At 49.2% G+C, this 16,088-nt stretch overlaps 1 protein-coding gene across 3 annotated transcripts in view; it reads right to left on the reverse strand.

The window, feature by feature from the left end:
* The window catches only part of WDR17 (WD repeat domain 17), a 73,989-nt gene that overhangs the window by 27,571 nt on the left and 30,330 nt on the right, over window positions 1-16,088 (reverse strand). For all 3 annotated transcript variants that reach the window (XR_003763432.2, XM_029077097.2, XM_029077100.2), the window contains exons 9-15: window positions 15,808-15,899; window positions 12,464-12,546; window positions 10,561-10,647; window positions 8,740-8,904; window positions 3,760-3,962; window positions 1,360-1,509; window positions 1,123-1,253 (exon numbers count right to left, since the gene is read on the reverse strand). Coding sequence is in view for 2 of the 3 variants with exons in the window: in XM_029077097.2 (XP_028932930.1) it covers window positions 1,123-1,253; window positions 1,360-1,509; window positions 3,760-3,962; window positions 8,740-8,904; window positions 10,561-10,647; window positions 12,464-12,546; window positions 15,808-15,899 (911 nt within the window). In the remaining variant the exon portion in view is untranslated. The remainder of the gene's footprint in view (window positions 1-1,122; window positions 1,254-1,359; window positions 1,510-3,759; window positions 3,963-8,739; window positions 8,905-10,560; window positions 10,648-12,463; window positions 12,547-15,807; window positions 15,900-16,088) is intronic.

A 16,088-nucleotide genomic window follows, 5' to 3' on the forward strand; every position in this document is an offset into this window, starting at 1 on the left:
GCTTACAGTCTCAAGGGGGAGAAAGAAATTAAAATAGATCAGTAAATTACAGATATGAACATAAGAGCCGCGGGAGTGAAGGAGGGGGTCCATCCGTCAATCAGTAGTATTTACGAGCGCTTCCTAGGTGAAGAGCCCTGCACTAAGTGCTAGGGAGAGGACAGTGTGTAACAGAGGGAGTAGACGTATAATAATAATAATGAAGGTATCTGTTAAGTGCTTACTACGTGCCAAGCACAGTTCTAAGCACTGGGATAGATACGAGGTCATCAGGCTGTCCCACACGGGGCTCGCCGTCTTAATCCCCATTTTACAGTTGAGGTAACTGAGGCTCAGAGAAGTTAAGTGACTTCCCCAAAGTCATCCAGCTGACAAGTGGCAGAGCCGGGATCAGAACCCATGACTTCTTGACTCCCAAGCCCATGCTCTATCCATTAAGCCACGCTGCCCCCAAATCCCCGCCTACAAAGAGCTGGGGTGAATTTCAAGTGCTTAAAGTGAAGTAGTAGGGCCTAGTGGATAGAGCCCGGGCCTGGGAGCCATTAGGTTATGGGTTCTAATCTTGGCTCCGCCACTTGTCTGCTGTGTGACCTTGGGCACCATTTCACTTCTCTGTGGTCAGTGACTTCAACTGTAAAATGGGGATTGAGACCGTGAGCCCCACGTGGGACAAGGACTACGTCCAAGGCGATTTGCTTGTATTTCCTGCTCTCAGAGCTTAGTACTGGAACATTGTAAGCACTTAACAAATTTATTACTACGAAATGCCATCGAGTCGTTTCCAATTCATAGCGACTCCACGTATTTACTTTCTCCAGAACGTCCTGTCCTCGTAATCCACAACCTCTCTGATGGTTCTTCCGTTACCGCTGTAATGGTTTCTTCCCATCTTGCTGCCGATCTGCCTCTTCTACATCTTCCCTGGACTTTTCCTAATATTAGTGTCTTCTCCGGAGCATTATGTGTCCAAAATTACCATTATTATTAGTTATTATTATTATTATTATTGTTATAATAAAAAGTAGGGTGGATGGGGCAAATGAGGGAAATGAGTTCCTACTGTTCAAGCTGATAAGGTAAGGATTGGGAAGGCGCGCTGTAAAGGCTCTGCGGCGTACTTACTGACAAGCATTCCGAAAACCAGCGTAGTTTGTTCCCTCGAAGGCTGCCCGTCAGTTTGTCTACCTCCTGTTTAATGTCTCTGGACACTTTGCCGCAGAGCAGAGGGGGGGTCCCGGGTTCCACCGCCCGATCTGGAGAGCGCACAAACGCACGGGGAGGCACGCGCACCCGCGGCACGAGGAGCGGGCCCGAGCGTCCCGAAAGGCTGTTCCCTCCCCGCCCGTCCGCCGCCGATACCTGTGTTGCCGACGACCTCGTCCCAGGGCCGGTCGGCCAGGATGTTGATTTGGAGAGGGGCGATCAGGGGCGTTAAGGACCACAGTCTCACGGTGGAGTCCCGGGAGCAAGAGGCCAGGGTGAAGGGGCGGCTCGGGTGGCACGTCAACCCTGACGGAGACAGAAACCACCGGCGACTTGGGCGCCGAGCCGACATTCCGAAGGGAACTCGGAGCCCGGGTACGGCTCGGAAGCGGCGTGGCCTAGCGGCTAGAGCACGGGCCTGGGAGTCAGAAGGAGCTGGGTTCCCATCCCCATTCCACCACTTGTCTGCTGGGTGACGTCGGGCAAGTCACTCCACTTCTCTGAGCCTCGGTCCCCTCGTCTGTAAAATGGGGATTAAGACTGTGAGCTCCGTGTGGAGCCCAACCTGATCATCTACCCCAGCGCGAGTAGTTTGTAGTTTGTAGGTAGTTTGTATCTACCCCAGGCTCAGAACGGTGCTTGACATGCAGTAAGTACTTCACAAAGTCCTTAGTACGGTACTTTTGTTGCCGAATTGTACATTCCAAGTGCTTAGTGCAGTGCTCTGCACATAGTAAGCGCTCAATAAATACCACCGAATGAATGAATGCTTTGCACATAGTAAGTGCTCAACTAATACGATCGAATGGCCAAATACCATCATTATTAAACAGAAGCCCGTCTGCAGTCTTGTCTCCATCACGTTTTAACTAGTGAGCTCTACACAATACCTCCTGAATGACACCATCACTCTCTATAATATCTCTCGATTGCATTTATTAATAGTAACCGTGGTATTTGTTAAGTGCTCACTACGAGCCGAGCACCGTAACTAAGGACTGCGGTGGATAGAAAATCATCAGGTCCCACACGGAGTTCACGGCGTAAGTAGGAGGGAGAACAGATACCGAGCTCCCGTTGTGCAAATGAGGGAATTGAAGCCCAGAAAAATGAAGTGACTTGTCCGAGGTCCCACGGCAGACGAGCGGCGGAGCTGGGATTAGAACCCGTAACCTTCTGACTCCCAGGCCTGTTCTCTTTCCACTGGGCAACGCTGCTTCTCAGAGGCCACACTGCCTCTCATTACTTACCAAACACATAGCAACAGACAACATTAAGCTCCGTATTGATCAACCAGTGGTATTTATTGAGCATTGACTGTGTGCGGAGCACTGTACTAAGCGCTTGGGAGGGCCCAATACAACGGAATTAGCAGTCACCTTCACCGTTCACAGCGATCTTACGGTCTGGAGGGAGAGTCGAGGTAGGCAGGAAGAGGTAGAGAACGCGTATCTCTCTGCATGGGAAACAGAGCTAGAGATAGGGCAGAGAGTAGGGAAATCTGATTTTCATTAAATTGTCCTTAAGGACACTCAGTCAGTCAATTGTATTTATTGAGCGCTTGCTGTGTGCAGAGCGTTATACTGAGCACTTTGGAGAGAACCATGTAGCAATATAACAGACACATTCCCTGACCACACTCCCTGTTCATACTCCAGTCCATTCGCAGGGCAGAAATGTCGCAAACGACAATTAACGGGTATTGTATGTCAGTCGACCGATCCATCGAAACGGTACGGATTGAGCACCTACTTTGGGCAGAGCACTGCACGAGGGCCCTCGGGAGAATCCGATACAATAGAGTCCACTGCCCCCGTGGACACCCACGACGGAGTTATTAAGACTCGTTGGGGGACGAACTCTGCCACGGGCCTGGAAGTCAGAAGGACCTGGGTTCTGATCCCGGCTCTGCCATTCGTCTGCTGTGTGATCTTGGCCAGTCCCTTCACTTCTCTGTGCCTTAGTTCCCTCATCTACAAAATGGGGATCAGGACTGTGAGTCCCACGGGGGACACGGACTGTGTCCAAACCGTTTACCTCGTAACCTTGTGCTTAGAGCAGTGCCTGACATGGAGCAAGTGCTTAATAAATGCCATCCAAAAAAGAGTAGTAATAATGGTTTTCGTTAAACGCTTACTTTGTGCCAAGCACTGCTCTAAGCACTGGGGTAGATACAAGGGTATCGGGTCGTCCCACGCGGGGCTCACAGTGTTAATCCTCATTTTACAGATGAGGTAACTGAGGCCCAGAGAAGTGAAGTGACTTGCCCGAGGTCACCCAGCTGACAAGCGGCGGAGCCAAGATTAGGACCCAAGACCTCTGACTCCCAAGCCCGGGCTCTTTCCACTGAGCCACGCTGCTTCTCTACGCCTCGGTTTCCTCATCTACAAAATGGGGATACAACCCTCCTCCTTCCAATTTAGACGGAGAGCCCCGCGTGGGACAGGGACCGCGTCTTTCCTGATCGATCCTGTACCTACGCCGGGACCGAGCGGTGGGCACACGGTAAGCGCGCGATAAGTATCGTTGAGAAACAAAATCTGGAGGAGCAAATACCGTAGACATCCGCCCCGTGGTCATAAACGGTATCCAGGCAGGTCCCTTCCCGGCTGTCCCAGACCCGGATGGTGTAGTCCCAGCTGCCGGAGATGAGGAGGTAAGGGATCTCGGAGTTCCACAGCAAGCCCCGGACCGGTGCCGTGTGCCCCGTGAGCACGCTGATGCAGGCGTCTTGGGTGTAATCCCATATGCGAACCGTTCTGGAAAGACGGACAACGGTACGTGGAAGCCCAGCCCCATTTCCCCCCAGGCACGTGCAAGCCCAACGCGGCAGAACCGTCCAACCCCAGTCTCCCCGCTGACTTGGGAGAAGTCGACCATTCCCCATCGAGCCCCAGTGGGAAGAGCCCGGGCCCAGGGGTCGGAAAGACCGGGGTTCTAATCCCGGCTCCGTTCGTTCGTTCGATCGTATTGATTGAGCTCTTACTGTGCGCACAGCACCGTGCTAAGCGCTGGGAAAGTACAATTCAGCGACAGAGACGATCCCTGCCCACGCCGGGCTTACAGTCCGCTGGGTGACCCTGGGGGAGTCGCTTCACTTCTCTCGGCCTCGGTTAGCTCATCTGTTAAATGGGGATTGAGACCGTGAGCCCCGGGTGGGACGGGGGCCGTGTCCAACCTGATTAGCTCGTATCTACCCCGGCACTTAGTACGGTGCCTGGCGTATAGTAGGCGCTTAACAAATATCATAAAAACAATAAAGAATATCCTCCCTTCATCCCCCTTGCCCATCCACTCTGCCGATCGATCTCTCGGTCACTGCTCACTGTGGGCGGGGAATGTGTCTACCAACTCTGTTGCACTGTGCTTCCCCCAGGCGCTCAGTACAGAGTACGCACTGCATAAATACCACGGATCGATTGTGCTGAGCACTATACTAAGCTCCAAGTCCAGGTTGGTATTTGTTAAGCGCTTACTCTGTGCAGAGCACTGTTCTAAGCGCTGGGGTAGATACAGGGTCATCAGGTTGTCCCGTGTGAGGCTCACCGTTAATCCCCATTTGACAGATGAGGGAACTGAGGCACCGAGAAGTGAAGTGACTCGCCCACAGTCACACAGCTGACAAGTGGCAGAGCCGGGAGTCGAACCCATGACCTCTGACTCCCAAGCCCGGGCTCTTTCCACTGAGCCACGCTGCTTCTCAGCCACGCTGTCACTATTCACGATCCCTACCTTCACAGGTTTTACATTCTAGAGGGGGAGGTCATCATTAAAATAAGTTGCAGACAGGAGGAAGAAGTGATGGCTAAATAGATTTCTGGGTGTTTGATGAATAGGGTCTCGCCCTCCTTACCCAATCAACTAATCCATCCTATTTATTGAGCATTGACTTCATGCACAGCACTGTAGTAAGTGCTTGGGATAGGACGATAGAGTGGTGACGTGATTCCTGTAGCAGCGTGGCTCAGTGGACAGAGCCCGGGCTTGGGAGTCAGAGGTCATGGGTTTGAATCCCGACTCCACCACTTGTCAGCTGTGTGACTGTGGGCAAGTCACTTCACTTCTCTGGGCCTCAGTGACCTCATCTGTAAAATGAGGATTAAGACTGTGAGCCCCACGCGGGACGGACCCGATCACCTTGTATCTCCCCCGCTGCTTAGAACAGTGCTCTGCACATAGTAAGTGCTTAACAAATACCAACATTTATTTTATTTCATTCATCATCTACTGCAGGCATTACAATGAATTCATAATAATAATTAATAAGAATTATGGTATTTGTTAAGTGCTTAGTCTGTGCCAAGCATCGTTTTAAGCACTGGGGTGCGTACAGGGTAATCAGCGTGGCTCAGCGGAAAGAGCCCGGGCTTTGGAGTCAGAGGTCATGGGTTCGAATCCCGGCTCTGCCACTTGTCAGCTGTGCGACTGTGGGCGAGTCGCTTCACTTCTCTGGGCTTCAGTTACCTCATCTGTAAAATGGGGATTAAGACTGTGAGCCTCACGTGGGACAACCTGATGACCCCGTATCTACCCCAGCGCTCAGAACAGTGCTCTGCACCGAGTAAGCGCTTAACAAATACCAACATTGTTATTATTATTAATCAGGTCGGACGCAGTCCCTGTCCCACACAGGGCTCACGGTCTCAAACCCCATTTTACAGAGGCGGTAACTGGGGCGCAGGGAAGTGAAGTGACTCACCCAAGGTCACACAGCAGAAAAGTGGCAGAGCCGGGATTAGACCGTAGGTCCTTCGGACTCCCAAGCCCGTGCTCTGTCCACGAAGCCATGCTGCTTCAGGTAGGGGAAGCTACAGACTATAAGGACGTGGATATGTGTGCTGTGGGGGTTGGAGCAAAGAGGCAGGGAGAAGCCCAAGTGCTTACGGGTACGGATTCAAGAGCGTGGGTGATGTTAGGGGAAGCGAAGATAGGATGAGGAGAGGAGAGATTAGTCAGCGAAGGCTTCCCGGAGGTGTGTTTTGACACGGAACACTGCCGTGAGAGTAGGTCTCTCTTCTCTCGTCCTCACCTCGCCCAACTCCAACTAGAACCCAGCCGGCACACTTTGCTCCTCGAATGCCGACCGGCTCTCTAACGCAGCCCGATCTCGTCCATCTCCGTCTCGCTGCCGACCCTTCGCCCACCTCCTCCCCCTGGCCTGGAACTGCCTCCCCCCGTTCCTCTCCCACAGACCGCCGCACGTCCCCTCTTCTAAGTCCTCAAGAGATCTCATCCCCGCCGAGAGGCCTTCCCTGATTAAGCCCTTATTTTCTGTCCTGGCCCTCCCTTCTGCACTGCCCTTGCACATGGGTCTGGGCCCTTTAAGCTCTTGGGTAGTCACCCCACCCGGAGCCCCACGGCACTTCTGTCCCAATCCTTATATTCTGCCATTTCCCCATCTGGAAATTATTGTAATGTAATGTCTGTCTCCCCCTCTGGATTGAAAGCTCCTTGGGAGAAGGGAATGTGGTGTTTCTTAAGCGCTTACTATGTGCCAGGCACCGTCCTAAGTGGATACAAGCAAATCAGGGTGGACGCAGTCCCTGTCCCACGTGGGGCTCGCGATCTCAATCTCCAATTTACAGATGCGCCGAGGCACAGAGAAGTGAAGCGACTTGCCCAGAGCAGACAAGTGTTGGAGCCAGAATTAGAACCCATGACCTTTGGAGTCGCAGGCCTGTGCTCTATCCGCTACGCCATGCTGCTTCTCTGTGTCTACTGACTCTATTGTCTGGAAATGATAAGCAGTCAAAAAGTTTCATTGACGGATTGAAACGGAGTGTAGGGAGTTTTCGCTTCTCTCATAACAAGCACAATGTCTAATGGCAAACATTCATTCATTCACTCACATCTGCCAAGTGCTTACTATGTGCAGAGCACTGTACTAAGTGCTTGGGAGAGTACCAAACAACAACAGACATTCCCCACCCACACCGAGCTCACAGTCTCTTTTCTACATATTAACTTTCCCTTCTGGTTGGGGTAGTAATACCGAGTAGATTTTTAGGGCTCCTTAACAATTCTAAAAGCATGAAAATGCCAATTGAATTATTCCTTCTTTACAGCAGAGGGAAATGAAGCGAGATAGCCTAGGCACGGCACATCTGAGTTAGTAGCGGACTTCGAGATTATTATTTAACATCTCTGCTGGCCTTACCGTTCCTGTTCATTTGCTAATCGTGGGAAAAATACAGATTAGGTAGATTTATAGTTCTAGAGACAGTACAGCTAAGCGAGCAGCGTACTTCAACATTATTATTTATTGTCTCCGCTGACCTTACTGCTTCTGCTAATATGATGGCGATGGTAAAAAATACAGATTACATAGATTTATAGTTCTAGCTACGGTAGAGAGTAGCGTACTTCAGATCATCATTTAATGCCTCTGCTGCTCTTACTGTTACTGCTAATTGGCTAGTCGTGGTAAAAATACAGATTATGTAGATTTATCGTTCCTTGTGGCAGTTGTCATAAATATTCAATAATTGTATTCATTGAACAAGAAGATTATTTTCTGAATAGGAAACCTAGGCCGTCGTAACTACAAGAGAAAAGGAAAGAATTCGGCCAATGTGCTAGAGAGTGAAAATTTAATCGTCTGCTCAAGAAATCAGTCAATCAATAGTTTATATCGCGTGGCTACCGTGGGCAGAGAGTACAGTATAACCGAGGTGGTAGACGTGATGATCTATGATAATACAATAAGGCGATAATGATGAGTGCTCGCTGAACGTAGCCTTTGGTTTTTCTGCTGTTTAATTATTTACTAGCCTTTTAAAAATCACAATAATAAAAAAAGATCTCTGACACAATGAGCTCTGGGCCGCTCTAGACTGTAAGCAATCTGAGAGGAGGGATCGTGCCTCCCAACCTCTTGTGGGCGGGGAACGTGTCTGCCGACTCTGTTATACTGTAATAATGACAATAAATAATTGTGGTATTTGTTGAGCGCTTACTGTGTGTCAGCTACTCTACTAAGAGCTGGGGTAGACACAAGGTAATCAGGTTGAACACAGTTCCCCGGCCCACATAAGGCTCCCAGTCTTAATCCCCATTTCACAGACGAGATAACCGGGGCACAGAGAATTTAAGTGGCTTGCCCAAGGTCACCGGCAGACGAGTGGTGGAGCCGGATGACTCCCAGGCCCGTGCTCTATCCACTAGGCCACGTTACTTCCTGAACTCTCCTAAGAGTTTAGTACGGTGCTCTGGCTATAGTCAGTTTTCAGTAAATACCATTGACTGTTTGGTTATTAACGATAATAATAATTATGGGATTTTCAAGTTAACACTCTGTGCTGAGCGCTGGGGTATATAGAAGGTTATCGGGTTGTCCCACGTGGGGCTCACAGTCTTAATTCCCCGCTTTCCAGAGGCCCAGAGAAGTGAAGTGACTTGCCCAAGGTCACCCGGCAGACAGGTGGCGGAGCCGGGATGGGAACCCCTGACCTTCTGACTCCCGGGCCCCGGCTCCGGCCGCCTCGCCAAGCTGGTGAATCCCCTCGGCCCGAAACTCTACGGTCCAAGGCTACGCACCCGTCGTCGGAGCCGCTGCAGAGGATCCCTTCCCTCAGCGGAGACCACCTGACGTGAAACACCTTCGCCGTGTGCCCGCTGAACACCTTCAGGGGCTCCGCGGAACTGGTGGCGAGGTAGTACACACGCACGTTTTTGTCTTCGCAGCCGGTGGCTAGCATGTCTCTGAAAAATTCAGTCGGTCAGAAATGGCCGTTGCCGGGACGGCGACCGATTCATCGGATTTACTGAGCGCTTACTGTTTGCAGGCTAAGCGCTCGGGGGAGCGGAACACGGCAGAGTCGGTAGCCTTCCTTCGTGCCTTCACTCGTGTTTATCGAGCACTCCGGACTAAGCGTTTGGGAGAGTACCTTAGAACGATAAGCAGACGTGTTCCCTGCCCGCAACGAGCTTAGTCTAGGGGAGTTTACAGTCTAGTAGTAGGAATAGTATTTGTTAGGCACCTACTATGTGGAGAGCACTGTACTGAGCGCCGGGAGAGAATCCTCAGGTGGGTGTTTGACACTGTTCCCGTCCCTTTCTAGTGTTTGTCCCTGATTTCCCTTTCGCCTGTCAGTTCGTTATGGGCAGGGAATGTGTCTGCTAATTAATAATAATAATAATAATAATAATAATAATAATATCGGTATTTGTTAAGCACTTAATAATGTTGGTATTTGTTAAGCGCCTACTATGTGCCGAGCACTGTTCTAAGCGCTGGGGTAGACACAGGGGAATCAGGATGTCCCACGTGGGGCTCACGGTCTTAATCCCCATTTTACAGATGAGGTAACTGAGGCACAGAGAAGTTAAGTGACTCGCCCACGGTCACACAGCTGACAAGTGGCGGAGCTGGGATTCGAACTCACGACCTCTGACTCCAAAGCCCGTGCTCTTTCCACTGAGCCACGCTGCTTCGCTTACTATGTGCCGAGCACTGCTCTAAGCGCTGGGGGAGATACAAGGTGATCAGGTTGCCCCACAGAGAGCTCACAGTCTTCACCCCCATTTTACAGACGGGGTAACTGAGGCACAGAGAAGTGAAGTGACTTGCCCAAGGTCACACAGCTGACAAGAGGCAGAGCCAGGATTAGAACTCACGACCTCTGACTCCCAAACCCGTGCTCTTTCCACTGAGCCACGCTGTTGGACCGTACTCTCCCAAGCGCTCAGTCCAGTGCTCTGCACAGAGTAAGCGCTCAGTAAATACACTGATTGATCGATTGTTTCCCGTTATTGCTCCTCTTCTTACGAGAGGCAGTGGATGGAAATGGATAATGCATGGTTCCAAAGAGAAAGAAATATGAATCAATAACAGTGTTATCCACTAAATATGTGTCACACTGGTTAAAAAAAATAATCTAAGGTAGTGGAACTTTATTCCATAATAACAATACTAATGATGACATCTGTTAAGCGCTTACTATGTGCCAGCCACTGTACTAAACACTGGGGTGGATACAGGCAAATCAGGTTGGACACAGTCCCTGTCCCACGTGGGGCTCACGGTCTCAATCCCCATTTTACCGATGCACAGAGAAGCAGAGTGACTTCCTCAAGGTCACACAGCAGACGAGTGGTGGACCTGGGATTTAGCAAGCAATATTACCATGGAAATAGAGACAGAAAATCTGGGGTCCCGATCTCTTTTAACGCCTTTCCATTTATCAGGGCTGGGGACATTAGGACCACTGAAGGCAGGTTCAGGGAAGGTTGATGCTATCTGATTGAAACTCTCTTGGTTGACTTTATGGCCAATTGTTTCCATGAGCACGGAAAGTCGCTTCAAATCCTCGAACCGATGTTAAAAAAGCAAAACATGAAGACAAAAACCGGACTTACTTGTTGTTTTGACTCCAATCACAACCAAAAACGGCAGCTGGATGCTTATATTTATGGAGAATTTTACCGTCGATTGTTCGGATAATACTGAAATTGATAACAATATGATGATAGAGGAAAAAAAGGATACATTTAGAATAAAGGATTCTACGAGTCAAAGGCAAGATTTCTACAACCATACTCCTCGGAGCCGATGCCTCATCTTCAAACAACCGGGGACGCGCGATAATATTCTAGGAATAATATTAACCATTTTGTGTTCTTCCATCGTTTGATATCAACAGTGACATCGAATGAGGAATGACCTCAATTTTCTAAAGGAGAACATATCTTTTTTTTTTTTTTCCAAAAGAGAAACATCTGTGCCTAGGGCCGATCGGGATTTGAATCGAGCCACCTTTCAAACATCATGTAATAATTAAAGCATGAGTTACAGAGGGGTGGAACACTGTTGACAGTTCTACTGCCCAGCAAAAGAAAATATTGTTTTAAAGCGAAACCCTCACAGTATTGCATAACATACTTTATATTCCATGTTTCCTCTCTCCCCAAGTGTGTTATTTACAGAGGGCAAATCCATGGCAGGTTTGATTTGGCCCTGTTCAGATTATCGGCCAGAGGTTCCAGAATGACCTGACGGTATCTTCTGGATTCTTTTACCAAGCCTCACTTTTCCCTGTAAATTCCCCTCACTCTCTTCTGGAAATCCCTTTGGCTTGAAGAAGCAGTGTGGAATGACCGGGAAGAGCCAGGGATGGGAAATCCCAGACGGGAGACCCGAGTTCTATTTCCAGCTCTGGCACCTGGAGCAAGTCGCCTAACTTCTCTGGGCCTCAGTTTTCTCATCCGTAAAACGGGGATGAAGCGCTTGCTCCTGCGATCCGTGATTTGGGTCCGGGATTACGTCTGACCACCCCGTCTTGCATCTAGCCCGGCAAGAAGCAGCGTGGCTCAGTGGAAAAAGCACGGGCTTTGGAGTCGGAGGTCATGGGTTCGAATCCCAGCTCTGCCACTTGTCAGCTGTGTGACTGTGGGCGAGTCACTTCACTTCTCGGTGCCTCAGTTACCTCATCTGCAAAATGGGGATTAACCGTGAGCCTCACGTGGGACAACCTGATTACCTCGTATCTCCCCCAGCCCTTAGAACAGTGCTCTGCAAATAGTAAGCGCTTAATAAATACTAACATTACTTAGAACGCAGTGAGTCCTTGATAGACGCCACCGAAATCCTAGTATTTTCAACAGCGCTGATGTTTACCGGATCGATTTAATTAATAATGCATCGCTACTGCATTAGTGTTTATTATTATTCGCTCGGCTTTCCTTGAGGCAAAAACATCGCGGGCTTGCTTCAGAGCCGAAGCCAACGGAAGATGCAGGTGTGAGCTATGAGATGTACCTGGGACCGGCAGACCTAGAGGCGAATGATTTCGCGTTACATGACCGGACGTGCCTTCGGTGTTTCAGCTAAATTTATTAAACTCATTATAATGATTACCATCATTACAATTATCGTTGCTGTTGTTTTCGTACTTGTTCGGCACTTACTAGGTGTCTAGCACTGGGGTAGATTCAAGCTCACCAGGTTGAATAACAGTCCTTGTCCCACACGGAGCTCGCTGTGCAAGTAGGAGGGAGAACAAACTGAATCGCCATTTTTCAGATGAGGAAGCTCAGAGAAGCAGTGACTTGTCTAAGGTCACACAAAAGACAAGGGGCAGAGCCGGGCGTCAGAGGTCAGGTCCTCTGACTTCCAGGCCTGTGCTCTTTCCACTAGGCAACACGGCTCCCACCAGGAAGGCCCTCGCAAGATGGAATCTGGGCCTAGAGTTTCCAGAAACCCCGCGGTTGATTCGGCACGTTCTGGGCCAGGGAACGGGTCCAAGCCGCGAGCTCTACTCACCAGAATCCGTCCCCACTGCAGGTGGCTATTCTTTTGGAATCTTTATGACTCCAGGAAATGCAGAAAATTCCATTCTTTCCGTGCTTCAAAAAATGTAAAATACCTATCAATAAGAAATAATTCACCCCTTTTTTTCTTATATATTTACTCCCCTGGGGCGTTTTCTTCCCCCCCACCCCCACTCCCCCCCACAACAGACCATTCCCCATTCCCCAATCCTTCCAACCGGAACATCTACCGTGTGGCAAGATCTCTGGAACGGCCACATGTCCGGGTTACTTTGGCGTCAACAATTAAGCTCCGCCTGTGGAGTCTCTCTTCCGGCCACGGTGTTCGACGATAGCAACGATCCTGTCTGGGAGTGTGTCAACAGCCAGAGCGGGTGTCTCCCCTTCTAGACTTTTCGGGTGACAAGGAGGACCCGGAGAATCTCAAGTGGGTGGCTGGCTAGGCCAGGAACATGTGGACTTCTGGGCCCCTACTGACAATCCTCCATAATTCTTTGGAAGAACCCTCACTGGCAGCGTGGCCTAGTGGAAAGAGCCCCGGCCTGGAGGTCACTCATTCATTCATTCATTCATTCATTCATTCATTCATTCGATCATATTTCTTGAGTGCTTACTGTGTGCAGAGCACCGTACAAAGCGCTTGGAGTGTACAATTAGGCAACAGATAGCGACAATCCCTGCCCATCAACGGGCTCACAGTCTACAAGTAATAATAATAATAATGTTGGTATTTGTTAAGCGCTTACTATGTGCAGAGCATTGTTCTAAGCGCTGGGGGAGACACGGGGAAATCAGGTTGTCCCACATGGGGCTCACAGTCTTAATCCCCATTTTACAGATGGGGTAACTGAGGCCCAGGGAAGTTAAGTGACTTGCCCACAGTCACACAGCTGACAAGTGGCAGAGCTGGGATTCGAACTCACGACCTCTGACTCCAAAGCCCATGTTCTTTCCACCGAGCCACGCTGCTTCTCTCACAAGGGGGAGACATATGGCAAAACAAAACAAGTAGTCTGGCATCGATACCATCAAAATAGATAAATAGAATCGTAGTTCTATACACATCGTTAATCAAATAAATAAAGTAATAAATAATATATACGAATATACATAAGAGCTGTGGGGAGGGGAAAGGGGTAGAGCAGAGGGAGGGAGTAGGGGGAATGGAGAGGAGAGGAGGGGTGAAGGAAATGGAAGGCTCAGTGTGGGAAGGCCTCCTGGAGGAGGTGAGCTCTCAGTAGGGCTTTGAAGAGGGGAAAACAGAAGACCTGAGTTCTAATCCCGACTCTGACACGCCCGCTGTGTGACTTTGAGCTCAGACACTCTCTGAGCCTCGGTTACCTCATCTGGAAAATGGGGATTCAAACCCCGTTCTCCCTCCTACTTACACCGTGAGCTGCACGTGGGAACTGATGATCTTTTCTCTACCCCAACGCTTACTACGGTGCGTGGCACAGAGAAAGAGCTTAACAAGTACCATTATCATTTTTATTATTATTTTTTCCATCTTTAAGTTCTCCTTATTCTCTACCTCCTCCCGATCGTAGAATCCGGCAATGGCTCCTTAAGCGAACAGAACTCATCTAACCACCAAGCCCTGCCTTTCCCTATATCTTTCCCTTTAATGTAGACAATGCCACTATCCTTCCTGTCTCACAAGCCTGTAATCTTGGCATTACCCTCAACTCGTCTCTCTCTTTCAACCCACATATTCACCAAATCCAGTCTGCTCAATCTTCACCACATGGCTAAAATCCAGTCTGTTCTATCTTCACAACATGGCTAAAATCCACCATTTCCTTTCCATTCAAACCGCCACTACGCCGATCCAAGCGCTCACCATTTCCCACCTCGACCCCGGCATCAGCCTCCTCGCTGAACTCCCTGCCTCCCGTCTCTCCCTACTGCGGTCCTTACTTCACTCTGCTGCCCGTATCATTGTTCAGTCCACGTTTCCCCACTTCTCAAGAACCTCCAGTGGTGGTCACCTCTAAATTGAACAGAAATTCCTCACCGTCGACTTTAAAACAGTTTTCCTCCTTCCCCCTCCCTGATTTCCTTCTACATGCCAGCCGACCCACTCGGTTAACCCAGTGCCAACCTTCTCAACCTTCCTTGACCTCATCTGTCTCACTGCCGTCCCCTCGCCCACGTTCAGGCTCCGGCCTGGAACGCCCTCCCCCTTCATATCTGAAAGACCGCCGTTCTAACCACGTTCAAAGCCTTATTAAAATCCTTTCTCATCCAAGTTCTCATTCCCCAACTAAGCCTTCATTTCCCCTGCTTCCTCTCCCTTCTGCGTCCTCTATGCACTTGGGTCTGAACTCGATATTCACCCCACCTTCAAACCCGAAGCACTTACATAAATATCTGAGGCTTAGTGGACAGAGCGTGGGCCCGGGACTCAGAAGGACCTGGGTTCTAATCCCCGCTCCGCCACATGCCTGCTGTGTGACCTTGGGCAAGTTACCTCACTTCTCTGGCCCTCAGTTACCTCATCCGTTAAATGGGGAATAAGAGTGCGAGCCCCATATGGGACAGGGATTGGGTCCACCCTGATTAACTTGTATCTACCCCTGAGCTTGGAACAGTGCTTGGCACAAAGTAAGCACAGGACAAGTACCATAATAATAACTATGATATCTGTATGTATTTATTCATTTGTTTAATGCTATCATGTTGTTATCCGATTAATTAGTATAGTGCTCTGCGCACAGTAACCGCTCGATAAATACGACCGAATGAATTAATTTGCTATTTTTTCAAATGTATTTACATTAATGTCTGACTTCCCCTCTAGACTGTAAGCTCACTGTGATAGGGATGTGTCTGCCAAGTCTGTCGTATGTGCTCTCTCAAGTGCTTAGTAAAGTGCTCTGCACATGGTAAGTGCTCAACACATCTCATTAATTGGTTGATATGACACAGGATGTTGCTCTCGTACAGATTGTAAAGCTCGCTGTCTATGATATACTCTCCCAGATGCTTAGTACAGTGCTCTGCACACAGTACCCGTTCAATGAATATGACCGCTTGACTGGGACTTCAGAAGCGATGGTTTGGAGTGGGTGGTGCTGGAGGACACTGTGAATTTTGCATCAGGATTTTGGGAGAAAGTCACCTCTGTGTTTAGGAGGAATTGGTTAACTCTAGATTGGCTCTAAACTATCTACACAGTACCTGTATTCTCTAAAAGCTATCATTATGCTAGCTGTAGGTTATATCCTCAGGTCCTAAATCATTGAAATAGTTGTAGGGTGAACACAATTTTTTTTTTCTTAATCTTGTCCTAGGAATAGCCGCTATTTCATTCGAATGATGAGAAACAAATCTCACCTCAGTGAAGCGCGTGATCATTTTGCCCTTCTGAATATCCCAGATGAAAGCTCCGTTTCTGGAAGTTGCTCCAGCAATGCAGTTCAAATCCCCTGGAGAAATGATTGATAAGATATCTTATCTGACACAGTGTCATCACTACTTTTAAAATCATGCATGTCGGATCCACCAATCAATCATTCGATCAGTTGTTTTTTATTGAACGCTTACTGTGTGCAGAGCACTGCACTGAATGAGTTGAAGAGGGCAAACCTATAATGTTGTTAGGCTTGTTCCTGGCT

This window comes from Ornithorhynchus anatinus, chromosome 12 (assembly GCF_004115215.2).
Source record: "Ornithorhynchus anatinus isolate Pmale09 chromosome 12, mOrnAna1.pri.v4, whole genome shotgun sequence".
NCBI classification, from domain to species: domain Eukaryota; kingdom Metazoa; phylum Chordata; class Mammalia; order Monotremata; family Ornithorhynchidae; genus Ornithorhynchus; species Ornithorhynchus anatinus.